Below are 19,986 nucleotides of genomic sequence, written 5' to 3'. Positions count from 1 at the left end.
ATTTTTGGACTCAACCAACTATATGATGTCTTTTACAATTCAGAGATGTAATTAGGACCTTTTCCACATTGGATTCACCTCGGTTTGGACCTAAAATGATTATTTTAATTAATGTATATTATGTAAAACTTGGAAAAAGAATTACGAGGATTAATGAACGAATTAGAATTAGTTGTAAATATTTTAATATAGGATAATCATACTTAACAACATTTTATGTTATTTTGTGGGAAAATATATCTTTAATAACTATTTTTGATAATTTTTTTATAATTTTTTATATGACATATTGTGATTAGTCCATTTTAAATATATAGAACAATAAAATAATAATATATAATCTGTTTTAAAAAAATTATTAAAAAATGAAATCTAGTGTATGAAAATCTTAATTTTCTAAGTTTTGAAAAGATCATTGTTTAAAACCCAGCTACGTCATATTTTCTTGTTAGTTGATTTCAAAGATAAATTTGAGTGATTACCATTAATTTATATGGAGAAGACGGCAAATTTAGTAGGCACATAAGCACAGAAACTTTAGTGTTACATATAACCAACATCTTATCTTAAACTGTACAAAACAAACCGTTGAGGAATCAACATTTTTCATAGTTTCCCATCATATATAATTAAATCAAATTGAAATGAGTAATAAAATTTATTTTATTAGTCATATTTTTCGAATTCAACTTGCTCCTCAAAAGAATTCATAGTTTTGTTTATTTGTCTACATGAATAAAAAAGATATTTGTTTATGCAATTGGTTTTTAGACACTCTTGCAACACCAAATTCTTAGGTCATTTGAACCAAAGGTTGAATAATGAACACAAGAGTTATATTCAAACACAACTTTTAGTTGGTTATTAGGGTTACAATAACCTATTAAGATAGGTAGAAATCTATTAACTTATTTATGTGGCAGATGGGTTAACGAGAGAGATAAGTTTTGTTTTGGACTAAAGTAGGCCCGATTTAATTTGACATGAAGTGGACCTCAATCGACTTGGTCCAAAGTGAGTGTAATTTGACACAACTCTATATGAGTTTATCATGATTTGATTCGGCTTGACCTAACTGTGGACCTAACCTGCTTTAACCCATGATAGGCCCAATTCAAATTTGCTTGAGGTGTCTGACTTAATGGATCCAAGGATGTTCCAAACACAATTGAGCTCAAGATGAACACATATCAACTCACTTAGAGATAAGCGTGACCAACCCGAAGTGTGTTTGACTTGATTCAACCTGATGTGAGTTTAATGTTAACTTAACTTGACTCAAATTAACATGAACCTAATTCTACTTGACATAACTCATACCCAACTCAATTAAGCCTAAGATTGGTCCAATTTAATTTTACTAGACTTAATTAGGTCATTGGATCTACTCAACTTTTGATACGATGTGTGAACCAAATTGAACAAATTTATCAAAAGAACAAAAACATACAAACTACTATATTACATGAAATCCCCGGAGTTAAAAAATTATCACCACCCTTTTAATTTATTCGTCTTTTAGAAATTAGTATTAATTGAAAGAAGTATCACAGTTTCGAATTCCATTATGATTCAGCCTTTTTTAATAATAATTTTAGGTATAAAAAATTATGAGGGTGTTAATAATGTATTTCATTAATAAATATAATTTCATAATAAAATATTAGTGTAACAAGAAATATATTTATTTAAGAATCAACATTTCTAACTTTTATAATAGGTATTTTGTAATAAATTTATGATTAAATTTTTATAAATAGATATCCATAAATATATTACTTGGAAGTAGAAAAGAGGGACACATGTATAAAAAGTAAATAATTCAAAATAAAATACTAGAAGTAGATAAGTTATGAAGACTAATAAAGTATTTAAAACAAATTATTAAAATAATTAAACTTCAGGAAAATGCAATAAATAAATAAAACATCTTAATGTAAATAATTGAGAACATTATGATAATTCCTTCATTATATATAAGTGTTCCGATAAATTTAAATATATATGTATAAGTTGTAACTGTTATTATAACAAAAATATAATATTTAATAAGTACAAATTTTGAATATTTATAAAATTTTAACGTTTTAAAAATCTTTATGATATATAGTTTCAGTTTTTAATCTCCAAGTTAACATTCTGAATAGAGCTGTCAAAACGGGTAATCCGGCTCGACCCGACCCGGCCCACCACAGGTTGGTCACTCAGTGAGCCAATCCAACCCGGCTCATTTATTAGCGAGCCAGAAAAACTTAAACCCGGCCTGACCCACCACGGGTTGGTGGGTAAACGGGTTGGCTCATTAGCCCATTTAATTAAATTTTTTTAATATAAAAAAAATACAAACTTTCTGCAATTTAAATTTAAACAATTTTCACTCCCAAAAAAAAAGACAATTCAAAACAATAATAAAAAGTACAATATAATCCAAATGTCATTCAAAAACAACCACAAAAAACATACAAATAATTCATTTTTTGTTCATGTTGTAACCCTGGACCCTTGTTCTTGTTGTCTCTAAATTCACTAATAAAGATTTTCTTAATATCAGAACAATTCCGACAATAAATAAAAATATATTAGTAAAAAAAAAAAAAGAACCAGTACTCAACAACATCAACAAAAAAATTAATAGTTTAATATGTAAGATAATTTTCCAAATTCAAAGATATCAAAAAGAGTTTGTTCAAATAATGTATATTCAAATTGTTTAAATAAAATGAACAAAATCTGATACAAGCATGTCCGAACATGAAAATATCATTCCATGTCTTCAAATCCCCCAGAACAAAAGACAAATTTGCAAACCCCTATTTTTGTCATTATAGGGTTTTTGAAAAAAAAGAAAAGAAAGAGAAGTGAGAAAACAAAAATGGTGGAGAAAAGAGAAGAAAAAAAGGAAGGGTGTTTTACCTGCTCCTTGAAGAATTTCAGTGAAGTGAGGGTGAGAGCACCGTCAAATGAGAGCAAGTACCGTGAGAGTGATTTGTGAGAGCAGAGGTTATTTTTTTGATATACACAGTGAGTGAAGAAAGTATTTTAGTTTTTAGGGTTTCATAAATAAAATAATAAATTAAAAAAATAAAATTAGGTAGGTGGGTTGGTGGGCCAACCCGGCTCACCACAGGTTCAACCCGAATGAGCTAAATGAGCCGGGTTGAAATCTGACCCGCATATAAGTGGGTTGTATTTTTCAAACCCAACCCGACCCGAACCCGTGACGGGCCGGGTTGGCTCGCGGGTTGTGACCCATTTTAACGGCTCTAATTCTGAACTTGGAATTTTAAGAATTTTGACTTTTAATACATTCATAAATATTGCAATAATATGAATGTTAGTTGATGGAATATGGTATAACTTGGCCATTAGGCTTAAAATGGATCACTACATAAAGAAAATGCTATAATCATGTATTCAATTATTAATTGCTAGTTTGATTAAGCATATCCATGCGTGAACAAAATTTTATTACTATCAGGTTAATTTTTAATTAATAAAATTATGTGAGTTTTCTGTTTAATACCATGTGTTTAGCTAAGTTTTTCAATAAAAAATCGTATTCATAATTATTTAAGATAAAAGCCTGAGAATATAATATGAAAAATTTAATATAAATTATACTCTATCCATCAATTACTTTTGTTCCCGAATTTTTGTTGCTATCATTAAAATCAAAGTTAAAAAAAGATCATTGATCTTAGTTACTCAGAGAAGATACTAATTTGTTTTAAAACTGTTCATACAATAAATATTTTATAATGAAAAAATATACTTTTGTTTCATCATAGTATGCATTTAGACCTATGGACAACGAATGCTTAAAATAATGATTTAAAATAACAGAATTCTTTTAATCAATAAACATAAACAATTTAATTTAATATGAATTACTAAAAATCGAATACAACTTAGCAGTCCAAGAAACAAAAAGGCACAGTGAATTATATTTTTAATATTGGCAGGTGATCATGAACTGTAAAATTGTAAAAATTATTTAACAAGCAAAATATAGTTAAGTGGTTATTTTGAAGTGTATATGAGATGACTTAATACAGGATCTAGGAGATAAGGCAGAATGAGTGGAAATTTGTTGTTGATCTAATCTGTACCATATAATGCGTATTATTAAAAGAAAACATGGAAATCAATAAGTAGGACACATCATAGTTGACGTACTAAACAATGTACAGAGAAATGCATAGGAGAGAAGATGTTGTGTCTAGTAAGAAGGCAATGAAAATTCCAAGATAAGAGAAAAAAGGTTATAAGACGGATTCAGAAGAAATGAGAGTAGAAAACACCTTAGCAATGGACAAGACAAAACCCCACTTCCTGTCTCTTCTTGTTGGATACAAAATTAGCAATTAATCCTTAGCCAATTATAAGGAACCCCTCAAGAAACAGACACAAAAGCAACAACAGCAAAATTTTCTCAAAATTTTGCATAATAATAATAATAATAATAATAATAATAATAATAAAAGTTGGAATTCAGGTCTGTAACAAACTCTGTACAAGTGTATCAAACTCCAATGTATACTATCCATGCTGACGCAAGTGATAGCAAATCTGTTACCCTAGCTGACCCCTAAACAAGAAAATATGAATTTAACAAACAAAAAATAGGAGTGCCAATTTCCATTTTAGAAGTTTTAAGGGTTGAAGAAGTGGTCGCCACAATGGCATTTCCACCCCAATGGCTTGTAGTTGGAGTACCTGTTACCTTGGGGAGAAGAAGGGTTAAAAAAAGTTGCCATGGCAGAAGTTTTGGTAAGATCTGGAGGGTTAGAGTCATGACTAGGCAAAGTGGGCACTTGAACTGCCATGCATGGATGACAATCATTGCACTTGTTGTGACAGCTTGGAGGAATGGAACCTAGCCTGTTTTTCTCCTCAAATAACAATTCCTGTACATGGCAAACACATTTTGTGCAGATTCTTGTTAGACCATTTACACATACTTGAAGCAGTGATATTATGGAAAGGAAACCAAAACAAAGATGGCTAAGATTAGAGCTTACTCTTGGAGAGATTGCAGTGTGAGGGTGATTGGAGGCAGAAACTAGAGAGAGAAAATTGTGCAGCAAAAGTACGATGAGCAAGGAGGTGGTTGTGTAGTAATGATATGAATTAAGTGAAGCCATGAATGCATATCATATCACCCCTTAAAGTCATTCCCCATCTAAAAGAGAAAACTAGGTGGCAGAAATTAATGAAAGTTAACTGAGATCTGGATGGCAGTCCTCTGAAGAAACTTTATCAACTTGTGGAGAAGCAAGGCGAGAGAGAGAAAAGCAAAGTGAAGCAGAAAGCGAAAAGATGAAAAAAGGAAGAAGGGTTTTGCTTATTTTCCAGGGTAGAGTGGTGCTTTTCTTGCCATGGCGTATAGCCTGAAGGAAGAGAAGAGAGGTACATAAATTGGAAGATGTGTTGGCAGCAAACAAGTAGAGAGGGAGAGAGAGAAAGGGAGGTGCAGAGTGCAGAGTGTAGCAGAAAAGTGAAAGGAACGACTCAAGAGAGTTAAGCAAATTGGGAGAATCCACATCAGTATCAAGGGGCCCCCCTTGGACAGCGTTCTATTAGTAGTTTGAGACTTGAGACTTTGAACCTAGTTATTAGAAACTGCTTGGATAACAAATGGCTTTGTCCTTTCTGTGTGTTTAAAAATATCACAGACAGGAGAGGGTAGTTCAAATTGGCATTTATTATACTAACTAATTTTTGTCTCAGTTCTCAGTTAAAGATTCATCTCTTTGACTGTCATTGACCTCTATTACCTACATTCAGGACCTTTTGCACCTGATTATGGCTGCTAGTGCAAACCCTTTGTGTTTGCTCTCTGAAAAATGTGCTGTAAACTAATGGGTAATGTTTTGGCTAAAATGTAAGATTTTAGACGTTTAGTGAGTAAAAAGCATGGATTATTACTGACCCCTCAAGTTCGTATACAGACCAAGAAATTAAATGACTAAGTACTTGTATTTATTGCCTATTTTCCTTCAAGGAACACTCCCTACAGAAGTGGTCCCTTAGTTAATATCATGTTAAATTCATTTGAAGGGGACTCGTATTAAATATAACTTTAGGCATTTTACAAATTGCAATTAACATCTATACACAAAAACTGATATTACAGCAACAAGCAGTACAGTTTTGTTGGAAAAACAAAAGCAAATACTTCACTGTATTTCTGTGCACTATGCACACACTGTATGATGTGAGTGGAGCAAGATAATATAATTTTCCTTTATCCTTGACTTAATGCTTTTTGTGTAACACCGTCCGTTGTAGGACGTAGGTTATGTTAAAAAATTGTCATACTATGTAACGAAAAACAGTAAAGAGAGATTTTAACAGAAGGTGTTTGTGAAAATTTTGGAAATGAATTGGATGGCTGTCATATATATCCTAAAAGGTGGATTTCTAAAATTGATCTAGCACGCATCAAGAAAGCATTTCACACCCAATAAGTTTAAAGGGCATGTGAAACTATTCTCGTTTCAGTTTCCTTTTCGAGGTTTCGGGATTCCTTGCTGTGACTCTACAGCTTTCAATTAGTCAAAGCTGCCATCAGAGTATTGACATTGCACTGAGAGGGTGAGAGGGATTGTGACTGTGGGAGTGACCAGACGTACGCATCTTTCTTACCACTGAGCAGGAAAAAGATGTCTCTGCAAAGATCAAAAGTATTTCCATTTTCTACAGTTTTACCCTTTCTTCTAAACTCCACTAGTCACTAATCAAATGATGTGCTGATCATCATCAAAAACAACTAAAGAGATCTTTTTTTTTTTTCTTTTTTTTCATTGCTTTTTTCCCCCCGAGGTTTCTAATCGAGGATTCGATTACTTTTACCATTAGCGGAGTACAAAGGTCTCGCAAAAGACAAGGACACTCTCGCTTTGCTTCTCTTACACCTATTTTAATGTACCTTCAAATTCCTTGCTTGCTCTGAATACTGAACATAAATTTTATTATTGTTTTGAAAACAAAGTACCATGAGCTGGGTTCACATTCACATGCAATCCCTGATTTAGTGGCGTTGATAGTTTCGACAATTGTGACCACAAACAAGGAAATGAATAATTGCAAAGTGTATTGTAGCCTTCTAGGTAACCCAATCCAGTTTCGCGTAGTACCCCAAAAAAATGTTTGTTTTTCTATCTCAATTTTAACCTCTCCATTTCACTCGTTAAATTCAGATCAAAGGTAAAACCACAGTTGACGTCCTTATCAGTTTTGCCATATTTTTAAATTAAAACTTAAACCTCCTTATTCTTTGCCTGTTTTATGATTTATTATATTTTTTAATAAGGCTTTATGATTTTTTTTAAATAAGGCCTTATGATTTAAAAATAATTAACGAGGTTTTAACATTCCATGCAATTTCAATTGATACAAGGTAAATTGAGTCTTTAAATTCAATACATAAAAAAAAAACAACGTAGAAAAAGAAAGTATAAAATCAGCCATAGATAGACAAAAGCACGGATTGGGCTATACCATATCCCCGTGAATTACTTTGAAACCTAAAACATTCTCTGTCGACTGACCTTGTCTACAATTTTAGAACATCTATAACACATTCCATTTTGTTCCTTGAAGGAGCACCCATAAGAGCTTTAACTATGACAAGGAAGATCGGTCTACTATTTATTTAATTTCACAGCGCACGCAAATCAATTACATTTTACTATCTCAATTAAGAACGTTGGGTGGAGTTTTTTTTTTTTTTTTTAAATAACATTTTTCAAAAGCTCTAGATAACAATTTATTTTATAGTTTGTTTCAACTTTATCTTTTACTTATTTTTCTTTTTCCAATTTATTGTTTCATTTTTTCCCTCAACTAAAGGGCATTAAAAATACTCTAAAGTTAACAAAAACAAATAATTATTTCTCCAATATCATCAGTGTATTTGATTTAGTGGAAAGAAATATAGAAGATGAAAATAGAAACGAAATAAATTGAAAAGAGAAATAGGAAAAAAAAAATCAAAGGGACACCATACAAGGCAAGAAACGTAAGGCTGAACCAATCGCTAGAAAGGGGATATACGAAAAAAAAAAAATGAGTGGGGAATTCTGATTTCTATCTCAAAGGGACAACATCCAGGCAAGACATCAGCTGAAAAGTTTGCCTCGATAGATGTGTGCCCAAGACATTTAAATAACTTGTTAGCAAATACCAAATAGATCTAACCATATAGAAGCAAGGACCAGGCGGATGCCAACATTTGTAATTAGAATGATGAGAACAGAATAAATCTCATCTAAAATTCTCTTGAAACCCGTAGATTGTGTGAGGTGTAGTCCCATTCCCTTATGAATACCCTAAAATTCCACCTTTAAGACAGTTCAAGATTCCAAAGATGACGTCCAACCTACTAACCTACTAATAAAATGGTCAAGGCGATCCCAGGGATTACAAACTGAAGAATACTTGTCAATTTGCAAATTCGCAGCCCCATCACAGTTCGATTTCAGAAACTGTTCATTAGAAGGAGGGGAGTGGGGATAAGACACAGTTACTTTTATATCTACCGTTGGACGATTTCATATTGGAGTAATCGTCCATATTACCACAGAAAATAAACTAGATAGGATTAATCAGTTTAGCAGTAGCAGGCCCAGGTTGAGCAGTCGTTAAAATGCTGATTTCAGAAAACAACTTATATTGCAGGGATAAAAAGGTCCTTGGCCTATAAATCTTACAATATCCGTAGTTTTTTCTGGGTCTCAACATTAGATTTCAATGTATATGAGGTGCCAGAGCCTCGAATAGATTTTATTTTGGGTAATTCACCTTGACCAATAGACATTTCAAAAATTATGAACGAATACTGAAGGTTCATTTTAATATATGACACAGAAACATGCAAGGGACAAAAAATGTACCGAGCCCTTATACCACCAATATAAGCATTTAAAAACAAAATTGATGAACAGCTTATAAATTTGATTTCAAAGTACATGCACAGACACGAAGAACCAGCAGACCTTTCCTAAACTTTTACCACAGAACTGGACAGAGTTCAACAAATGCTCCTACCTTAGTATGTCTTACCTCTCGAGTAATCTCCTCTCACCTGTATCCACAGCAAATTTGAGGTATTCTGGAAAAAACGAGTAGCCATTAATTATGTGCTAATAAGATTTTGGTAATTTCGATTGTGTAAAAATCTATGATTCAGTGTACACAGCAAAAAGTATACAATATTTCACCATGATTTGCCACTTCAAAATTTCAGGAACTTCCTCCTATTTTAACCCAATCATATTTGGTGCACCTCCTGTTTTACCACACCCTCAGCCGAGTTTGACATTTCTAATGTATCTTGTCGATCACTGATTTCGGGCTTGCTTTCCCATAGCTTACCAGCCTTCCCGATTGCAAGAATCAGATCAAGTTGTTTTCGCTGTTGTTCCTACGTGAACGATCAGACATAACCAACATAATTCAAATTGATGACAAAAAAAATGAGGATACTTTGGCAAGTAAAATAGTCAAGAAAGTTTTTTATTAACCAGTTAAGGTCAAATTGGATCCATGATCAAAGTATAACCTTTTACACCCAATTGTCCACACTAAAAATGTTCCAACTGCAAAATTTGAGACATCGTCATTGAATTCATGTCCCAATTATACTGGGTGATCCAAAACAAATTCTACCAACTGTAAAACAAACAGGCTACGAGTCCAAAAGTTTGCTAACATACCCCTAAAATTTGAGTATATCTTATCCCCCATTGTTGCTAGCTAACATACACCGCATAAACTAAATACATAAATATAAATATATTTTTTGTTCCTATAATCTACATAAATTTAATATTTTTAGGTTTTAGTTTCTGCTAGCAGCAGATACCACTTAACCTTCAAGAGATAGCCATATCAGGATCAATGTCTAGCCAATTATATATGAATTAAAAAATCTAAAGGGAAAGAAACTATAGGGACCAAACAAAGTGTAGAAAAAAACTTCAACTATAAGGGCTAAAAAACAAACTTTTAAAATAGAGACCAAAAACCAAAAGTGACGTACACAAAAGAGACCAAAAATGCTTTAACTTAGATTATTATTATATGATAAAATTGCAAACAAAATAATTCAAACAACAAAGTCCAGTCATATACAAATGGTGCCTACACTGTCATCCAGAATTCAAATAAGGATAGGATTACCTGCATTGCTAATAAAACCTGTTGAATTTCACCAAGTTCCTGCTCTAAAATGTCTGATTGCACTGCTAATGCTCTAGCAGCCTCAGAATTCTTCTGGGCCAAAGCTGCAGTCTTCAAGAAATGAACAAATAATTAGTTATGTTTTTCATACATTAAACTTCAAGCATTCACTCAAAATAAGGTAATGCCATGTGGCAATATGATATATAAATGCCAATGCAAATTTGTTTTTACGAATAAAAGTGTACAGAAAGGCATAAAGAATAAATACTAACAATAATTAAAATATGAATAGTTATTACAGTATATTTTACAATATATTTCATTTAAGAAGTACCTAAGATATTCAAATTCAGCTATACTTCAATGACCAGGAATAATACTTCCAAATACCTCAGCAACCCACTCCGATATTACTACTGCTGGTCAGGCCATATGGCGGTAAATTGTTGTTTTCTGCTCAGTGTGGCTATAATTTTTGTGAAAGTAAATCACTATATTAAAAGGAATCCAAAGGCCCATCTGAGACACAAGAGACACAGGTTCAGTTCCTTTTGGTGGTTGAGGTACTACCACATCACCCATCAATTTCACCAAGGCACCTGGTCAATTTTAGTGCCTTGATAAATTTAACTTAAGTGCTGACTGTTGATACTAGTAAAATGACAAGACAAGCTAACTTGCTAATTGTGATGCTATGGTGTATAAACATAATGTAAACAAAAATAATTGGTTTCAAGCACCCACTGACTATTAGCAGCCTGGGGTTTTGTAAACAAAACAAATTTGAGAACAGTGGAGGACCACCATCAACGGATATTGATGAATGTGTTGAAGATGAAATCTCCTTGGGGGATGACAATGAAGAACTGACACGGTTGACAGCAACTGCAAGGGCAGCTGGGGATAAGAAGCAAGTAAAAGTACTTGAGACCTCAATTAAATGGCTAACACAGGCGCAGTAAGGAGCAAAAGGATACTGAAGACATGAAGCTTAATTCGGATGAAACATAAAATGATGCTTAAGAAAGACCCAAATCTAATGAAGAAGGAAATGGATATTTGGACATTTACAGGGCTTCCACCTTACAACTTAAGGTTTGGGTAGAAGTTTTTGTGTTGCACATTGTTCTAGCCAAAAGGTGTACGAACCCGATCAGCTAAAGCATTCAAGTGTCATCCTTTTGCCTCATCCAGCCTCCTTTATCCTAATCGCCCTCTGACCTTTTGGTCCCTGTATTTAAGAGATTAACAAATATTCTCCCTCTCTTATTACGTGCCTCTCACCGGTCATTCCATTTAAACACCTCTTTTAATTCTCTATAACATCCACCATAATGTCCAATAAATAACCAGATCCAACACGACCCACTAAGCATTTAAACTAGTTATCCCAGTCGGCGTTGGGGGTCTGGATTGGCCTACCACAACACACGTTATCAAAAGCATCTACAAAGAAGTGTGCCTTTTTGTGCTTCAACAATGCCAGTATTTTCAACATCCAATCCATGAATTTGAAGCAAAAGCTATTAGAATTAGCTTCAACAGGATGTCATCAATCTTCTCTAATCTCTGATGGCCAACCAAACACACTGCAAGTAATTAGTATTGCAATTCAATCCTTCCCGCCCCAACTCTAAATCGGTTAAATTTCAATGTAAGATAAAATAAACTTGTGCATAGTTGCCCAAGCACACACTAAGAGCTCAAAGGGTTTACGTATAAGCAAGTGTTGAAGATATAAAAACCATATCAGGAACAGCTTAAGATTTTAGAAGTTGATACTCGACTGCAGCTATAGAACTGAATTCAGTGATGATTCTACGAATCTAATTTCCAAATAAGAACTTCGTCCAGAAAATGAAGGATATTTATGTCTTTTTGTCATGAACAGAAATTTAAAGGGGTGGCAAATTTGGTTATGAATCATAATCTCCAATGTTTGCTGCAAATTACCATTGTTGAAATCGTTATAGCTATTATGCTATCAGCCTTATTGTATCACGGGGCTTTCCTGTCACTACTAGACCTATGTGCTAGTGTCACCCGACCAACTCACTTCATATCATACCAAAATCCTAAACTCACACCATATTACACTTTCTAAAGCTCAGCTCTCACTATTCAGAAATTTTAACCATTCGGAAGTTGCCAATTATGCATTAAAAATATGATCCTCACAGTGACCGGTGAATGAAATACAAGCTAACTCACTCAACAAACAACTATATTCCACAGGTTCAAAAAAAAAATCACGCGCTTAAAAAGAGAGATTAGTTACCTCAGCTATGGGATCCTTCAGGGCCTTTCTCGTAACCCTAAACCTAATCCCTAATTTCTCGAGCTGTCTTGACAAAACCCTAACAACCGTCAGTGAACTCTTCAAATCCTCCTCCAATTTCTCAATCCTCTGGAGAAAGTTAACCTCCAACCCACCCTTCCCGTTCTCCACACAAACGCGCCTCCACTGGCGCCTCCGAATCCAAACGCCGATCAGAACCCCGATCACAAGCATCGTGACGCCAAACGGAGCGGCTCTGGTGCCGATCCCGGCCAGTAGGTCGTTTTTGGAAGCCGCAACTACGGTGGCAGCGGAGGAAGCGACGGCGGAAGAGAGGAGGCAAGAGAACTCGAGGAAAGAAAGGAGAGAGTCAAAATTGGAATCGGCAGTGACATGTTGGGATCGGAGGGGAAAGGAGTCGGCGCTAACTGTGAGAGAATTGAAGCGATGAGCGGTAACTTTAAGGTTTGGTGTGGTGAGGTAGAGGGGGCGCGAGGTTATGATGGAGAGGGAGAGTGAGAGGTTGTAGTTTCTGTTAGTGGTGGTTGCGCTAAGTAAGAAAGGGTGGTGCTGACACGTGAGTAGCATGGTTTGTTGAAAGTTGCAAATTCCGTTAGTGTGTGTGGAATAGAAGAAGCAACATTGATTATGGTATAGTTATAGTAGTAGAGATATCATATCATGGTTGGTTTACGAGTTTTGGTGACGATACCTTCGAGGACTCAGTATATGCAGCACCTCCATGTCACCGCTCCTCAGTACCTGAACTAGGATTTGATTTCATCATTTTATCTAGCTTTTTCTTTCATCAAGACCATTTCGAAAATGGAAAATCTGATGTTACTTCGGGAGTGGTGTCAGCTTATCATTTTGCTTGCTAAAGTGTGGTCTTTAATTACTTTTCATAATTTTAAATTATTTTTTAATAATTTATAAGGAGGAATTAAATGAAAACATAAATAGTATTTCATGTTAAAACACGTTTAATATTTTCTGTACTTAATACTAGCAAATAGAAATATTAGCAGGATAATAAGAGAACTTAGAACTGTGAAAACAAAAATCTCGAGATTATTAGCCAGTCTAGAATTAGAGCTTCATAACAGTTTAGACAGGTTTTCTCTTCCATTGGATAAACACGAACTAATCAGAAAGCGGTTCAAACCAGAAACAATCCACAGAAAGGTGTGAAATGATGGATCTTCGGTTCACTAACCTTTGATATTAAAATTACAGGATAGATAGAATTCTAAGAAGGAAAACAAGAACTGAGGGCTTTTTAGGGGCCTATACCAGATAGATAGCTGATTATATCGATTATCCAACCATTTCAAGAAAATAAATAACCAAAAATTAGTTTAAAAAATGAATTGGTTAGTTTTATGTTCAATTTAAATTGATTTTTATTATACTATTATTATAATTATTGTTGGATTTTATAAACCAGTTAATATGAACATCCCAGTATAAGAGGGGGAAGATGTAGAAATCGTCTAATGACCTATACGTCATAAATCGTAAACCAAAATGCTCCAGTAAAACGCCATTCACAATACAATTATAATACTAAATTTAAATTAGTGATTTGATCCAATTTCCGTGCGACCGGACAGAGACTGGTAAGTTTACCAAAGGGTACATCTTTGGTTAGTATGAACTATAGAGACTGAAAGAAAAACATAATATCCAATAACTACGCAAGAAAAGTAAAAGTTCAAGCATCCTTAGACTAAGACGAATGGACACTCAATCGCAGAGCAGATAATACTGAATGAAGACAGTGTCAATGCCCAAATAAAAAAATAAAAATTATTGCCCCAGGATGCACCATCTTCATACTTTAACACATTTCGTATGAAACTTCTAGTAGTACGGCATGTAACGATTTGGCCTTCTAAACCTAGGAACCTTCCTGCAGGATATTTGATGAATATGAAATAAAAAATCAAAACATAAAACATCAATCAAAACCAGAGTTCACAACATGTGCAAATTGGGATTAGGGGTGCAACATACCCATATCCATAAGGGGAGTAAAAGTAAGGAGGAGTATATGGCCTCCTGAAGCCGTATGCCATGTAAGGATTAAACCGTCTAGGACGATGTTGTTTCATTCCAGGGACATTGGTCCTCTTAGGTAAAACCTATATATACAAGTACGCAAATGATTAAATACTACTAAATTAACTTAATGATCACTTGGTTGATTCAAACAATAGTAACCTAGTTCAAATAATAACTCAATGGACACAGCGTACCTTCAGTTGCCTACCATGCAGTTCAGATTCATTCAAGACGAGAGCCTCTTGAACAGCTTCAACTTCAACAAATTCCACATAAGCAAAACCTTTAGGCTGGCCAAACTTGTCTGTCAGGATAGTGACCCTGTTCACAGTACCACAGGATTGAAAGTGTTGCTGCACTTCTTCTGGTGTGCATGCATAATCAACCTGCACAAACACATCAATTTCAAGGGATTTTGATGCCGATAATATCAAGTTAATCGGAAAGGGGCTTACACTCAGTTATCTTAAAAAATAAAATAGATTCCAGATTTACACCCTGACATCATATATGTGCTAACATTGTTCTAGAAGAAAATTATAATATTACACAAATATCTCCAGTTAAAACAATCCTAATAAAAATGAAAAAAACATAAAAGTGTACAGCTTAATTATGATCTATTTAACTTGGAATTGCATAAATCTAAGGACAATTCAATTGAGAAACTCTGGAGCATAATTTCTATCTCCACATTATCACCTTTTTGTATTGAAATCTTTACATTACTACATTCATCTAACATTAGACCTCTTGAAAACGATGGCAGACAGATCACCTTCCTACTGTGACAAACGTAAGTGCAACTCATTAACAAATGTGTATTTACCAACTCCTCACCAGTTCTTATTTCATAAACTCTTTCAATCTGATCAATTATTATTTATAACTACAACATGCAGAGACAACCATCTTCCCAACTCCTCAAACATCAGAAGAATTTCAAAATTTCTAACTTCCATAAACTACCAATTCCTATCAACACGACGTCCAAAACATAAAGTCTTACCGACCTATGCACCGTTTTCATGTAATTTTAATTTATGTCCATAGTCATTTTACAGGCTCTTCTCAAACTTTAGATAAAACCCTTTTCCTTCTACTCCTTGGTTTCAGCCTCTTTATAGCCTTTACAATAGCACCAACATTTCTCTGGCATACAAGCTACTCTCAATAATTGGCAAGGTAGTAATGCATCACCAGTAAAGGATGTACAAGAAAATCCTAAACATATTGGTCATAATTCTAACTTTTTATGTAAAAATTTCACTATTAGAATTTTGCATGATGTTAGAAGAGGGATAAAGGGGGAAAAAAATGCAAAATAGCCATTCTCTTGAAACTCGATGATTTGTGAAAACACTTAATATGAGAAAGGAAAGACCTAAAACACCAGTTAGTCTGATTTTAAAGAGATGAAAACAATTATGAGATAAAAAGACAGCATGTAAGCAGCGGCTGCATGCCAATGGGCATGCTAACCAAATGGAAAACAACAAAGGCACTACAGACCACACTGCAATCAACAATAGGGCTCTAACACTAGGATTGCATGCCCAGCACTTACAGAATGTTCTTCCAAAAGAACCACAAGCTGTCTCCTCCAAGGGTGAAGTTGATGCATCTTTAACACATTCTACTCCAGCTGTACTGTACCAGTTTCAGCCATCCATGAAATGTCACTAATAGTTTCCCCAACATTTTTTTTTCTCTTCTATTTACTCATTTCATTCTTCTTTTTTTCTCAACGTGATCTTTTTCTTTCTGTATAATTTTTCATTTTTTTCCTTTTTTTCTTTTCAGAAGCTTAGTTTTTTCCTCCTCAATCTTTTTTGTCTTTGTTTTCCTTCGTGTATCTTATTAAATTTCATAAGCATAACATACTTTCTTTTTTCCCTCTAGAACAACCCTAAGAGACACCAATCACATTGCCCCACACACAATATACAATGCAAGCATCCCAGCGCTAATTATAGAACCTGAGTAATAAGAATGACCCTGCGATCATAGTCAGACAAAAGTCAAACCCTGTCTCCGAATATTAACAGTATACACTCCAAAACAAAAAGAATATGCATTTCAAATATATCATAATAAAAAAAAATACAATGCATAAGAAAGAACATCTAGAATTCAACTCAAGACCCATATAACCAAGGTTTCTATTGAAAAAACTAAACAAATAACAGAATGCTTCAAAACCAGCCAAATTAATAGATAGCCCAAGACAGGACATGTGCGTTATACCCAGTGATAAACAACGGCAAGAAGTTTCAAATTTTAGAACTATGAAATGTCAATCAGAAAGGGCATGAAGGAGAAGCTTTGCTAAATACCATATATGAAATCTTTCATAGATCACTGCTAATTTCCAACATAGCATTTTAGAAAATTATAAAAAAAAAAAAAAAATATTCCCCGTAAGGTCTAAAGAAACTACTCGATGGTACTCAAATTTCCAATTTAATAGTCCAACTACCAAGATCTCTTGCATGTTTTTTCACTACTTTTTCCTTGTATCACATACAAACGCAAAGTATCGGCAGGACAATTTGATCCAAATTTTATGGGCCCTATAACTGATCCTAGGAAAAAACACGAAGAAATGTTTATCCAACTTAAACAGTTATGGATGATAATAGTATTCCTTTTTGATTGCATGAAATATTAAATATGTAATCAATGTATAACTGCTACGCATCATACACAATAGAGCAGTACTCTTATGCTCAAAGAAACTGAAACATAATGCCATTACCGAGTATAATCTGCACAATTTCACATTGGTTACCATTTAAAGAAACCCTGACATACGAGTAATGCCTAGTGTACCACATCCATATCTAAAATTGGAAAATTTAAATTTGATATGAAAAACATTATAACCACTGCCATGAGGTCCCACGTTGTCTTAATCGATTTGATTAAAATAAATAATTTTACAATTAAACTGGAAAATGTATAACCAAATTTGGAATTATAAGGGAATAAATAACAAACTGAAAGTTATTGCAAACTACAATCTCCCAATTACATAAAGTGTTTCACAATGTGGTTATAGAACCTATGAAGAGTATATTGAATACTATATTGCACCAAATAACATAGGATTAGGATATTTTTAACAGTATAAGCTTCATAAAACACTATGGGGAAATTAAACCACTCAAAACCGTGTCTCTATGTGTGTGTCCAACTAAACTAATATTCTTTTGCAGCAGTGCATAAAGACCATAGAACAGTTATAAGTAAAATGTAAACTGTTCCTGCAGTTCTTCTGACCGATTTATACTTAGTTAGGTGGTTTATTATCTAATATGTAACCTATCAGTTCAAAGGCTGGACCTAACTATTTGGCAGATCAATTTTTGGTTTTTGGTCCAACTAATCAATCCAGTCGAACTGTTTCAACTTCCACAACTTGAGCTAAATAGGACTGATAAATATGTACTAAATACAGTTCGTATTAACCAATTCAGGTCCTATAATTTATGTTGATTAGGAAAAAGGTAACGATTTTGTATCCAACTAAAAGAATAGTCGAATGCAAAGTTCCACATAAATAAGGCAGAGAAGGGAAATCATGATTCAGATTGAAAAACTAGTGAAATAAAAAAAGAGGATATGATGTGATTCATACATTGCCAACAAAAACAGACCGAGAATCTGCCTCCTCCTTGTTTGCTTGAGAAGCAGCTGCATTAGCAGGATCTGCAAAAGGTATTCAACCTTGAAGTTTAAAACAATATGTGGGAACTCTATTTAGACAGTAGTCACTGGATTTGGTAAAATCCATATATTTCACAGAATATAGTTTGGCAAAAGACATTGTATGTTTTACCAAAATTTTAACCAAAAGACAAGTATACAATTAAGAATATTTCAAATAAAATTACTTTATTAGAAACTAAGAATTAATCACAGTTGTCAATGGCAAATAGTGAAGTGCGGGACAACCGCAAAAAACACTATAGTGGTATAGCACATTGCGGCATAACTGCCATTGTCCTCGATTTCCTGTAATATTAAGAAATTTGACGGAACACGACTCCAATTTTGAAACTTTGATCTCGACTACGAGTTTAGAGAGATTTTTATTCAAGCTCTGGTGTTTTTAGGTTTATCAATACATCAAATTTACTAAAAACCTGGTGAGTTTTAGGTTTTATGAGAAATGATGATAGATGAGATGGAAGAGGTTATTGTTCGAGTTCTGGTAAGTTTTAGGTTTTATCAATAATCATAAAGGACGAGTTTAAAAAAGACTGGTATTTAGCTGTGGACAAAGCTCATAAGAAACGCATTCTGGTAACCAAAGAGTTTAAAGTTCCACAAGAGAATTGCATTATGATGATGATGCGAGTACTCTCAAGTGCGACCAAACCGACAACAGGGCTTGAACAAGATCCGAGAACGGCGAGATGAGAAAACTCGAGGATCAGTTCGAAATGAAGATGAATACTGGCTAATCAAAAGATGATAAGATAAAATTGATGAATTGAATGAAAAGATGTGATGAGAAACCTTGAACGCTGCCAATTTCCTTCTCGACCTTGGCTTGCATCTCGCGAAGCGCTGCGGCTTCCTCCTCCATCTCCTTCAATCGGCGCTTCATCTCGTCGAGCTCCTTGACGGCAGCGTCATCGTCGGCGGCGGACATATCGACGTCTCCTTCCATCTCACCCTCGTCGGGGATCTCTCCTCCGTACACCTCGTGCTCTTCCTCCTCCATCTTTGATTCCAGAAAAAACCAACGCAACAAATGCACTCCCTGCCAACAACACAATTGTTGCAATGAAAATTAGGGTTCTTCTACTTCTTCATTATTTATTTATAATTATAATACACTTTACGTGTTTGATTTGAGAAATTACACGAGAGCACCGTGTGGTTATGGTACTGCTCGTCGAGTTTGGAGTGTTATTTTTACTACGATTTTAGCAATTACCATAAAATTTTATTTTCATATGATTAAATCAAAATAAATAGTATATTCAAATATACGATATTATAATTATATATAATAACAAATTAAATTTATATATGATGAAAAGTTTAGTTTGTAATGTAAAGTTGATTTTTATCATTTATAAATTTAAAAAAAAAATCTTTGAAAACTCAAATTAAAGATGTAAATTAAAAAAAAATGATCAAGAAAACTAAACATAGACTATAAGATAATTTCACATAAATAGAATTATTATTTTAACGACTTATATACATAATTTGTGTGTGTAAAGTGAGATATGTTTACAATGTATAATTAATTAATAGAATAAAGAGACACAAGATATCTTATCGTTCTCTTGTTTGACATGCATATATTACATTAAATAATTCACTATTATTCTCTTGTTTGATAATAACAAATATCATTTGTATGTAATAACATAAATCTTTCTTAGTATTCCTTCATTTAAACCATAAGATTGAGATAATATCCAATTTATACAAAT

At 33.7% G+C, this 19,986-nt stretch overlaps 3 protein-coding genes across 4 annotated transcripts; all 3 read right to left on the bottom strand.

Moving 5' to 3' along the window:
• Window positions 1-4,213: 4,213 nt before the first annotated feature.
• On the bottom strand, window positions 4,214-5,996 carry LOC106767707 (EPIDERMAL PATTERNING FACTOR-like protein 1). Its single transcript, XM_014652649.2, has 2 exons — window positions 5,022-5,996; window positions 4,214-4,907 (listed from the first exon to the last, which is right to left on the bottom strand). The coding sequence occupies exons 1-2, from the start codon at window positions 5,142-5,144 to the stop codon at window positions 4,653-4,655; spliced, it is 378 nt and encodes a 125-aa protein (XP_014508135.1). The 5' UTR covers window positions 5,145-5,996; the 3' UTR covers window positions 4,214-4,652.
• Window positions 5,997-8,883: 2,887 nt separating this feature from the next.
• Window positions 8,884-13,282, bottom strand: LOC106765624. The gene is made up of 4 exons (XM_014650312.2): window positions 12,467-13,282; window positions 10,186-10,296; window positions 9,225-9,427; window positions 8,884-9,115 (listed from the first exon to the last, which is right to left on the bottom strand). The coding sequence occupies exons 1-3, from the start codon at window positions 13,052-13,054 to the stop codon at window positions 9,275-9,277; spliced, it is 852 nt and encodes a 283-aa protein (XP_014505798.1). The 5' UTR covers window positions 13,055-13,282; the 3' UTR covers window positions 8,884-9,115; window positions 9,225-9,274.
• A 730-nt stretch (window positions 13,283-14,012) lies between these two features.
• Window positions 14,013-19,359, bottom strand: LOC106768125 (polyadenylate-binding protein 2). 2 transcript variants are annotated; one of them, XM_022783704.1, is made up of 6 exons: window positions 19,055-19,122; window positions 18,171-18,241; window positions 16,098-16,528; window positions 14,725-14,916; window positions 14,483-14,610; window positions 14,013-14,378 (listed from the first exon to the last, which is right to left on the bottom strand). In XM_022783704.1, the coding sequence occupies exons 3-6, from the start codon at window positions 16,152-16,154 to the stop codon at window positions 14,330-14,332; spliced, it is 426 nt and encodes a 141-aa protein (XP_022639425.1). In that variant the 5' UTR covers window positions 16,155-16,528; window positions 18,171-18,241; window positions 19,055-19,122; the 3' UTR covers window positions 14,013-14,329. The 2 variants fall into 2 exon arrangements, with proteins under 2 accessions (XP_022639425.1, XP_014508566.1); XM_014653080.2 differs by lacking the exon at window positions 16,098-16,528 and having other exon boundaries at window positions 19,055-19,359.
• Between the last annotated feature and the right edge of the window lie 627 nt (window positions 19,360-19,986).

Source organism: Vigna radiata, chromosome 7 (genome assembly GCF_000741045.1).
Source record: "Vigna radiata var. radiata cultivar VC1973A chromosome 7, Vradiata_ver6, whole genome shotgun sequence".
NCBI classification, from domain to species: Eukaryota; Viridiplantae; Streptophyta; class Magnoliopsida; order Fabales; family Fabaceae; genus Vigna; species Vigna radiata.
This window is presented reverse-complemented; position numbering and strand designations above follow the sequence as displayed.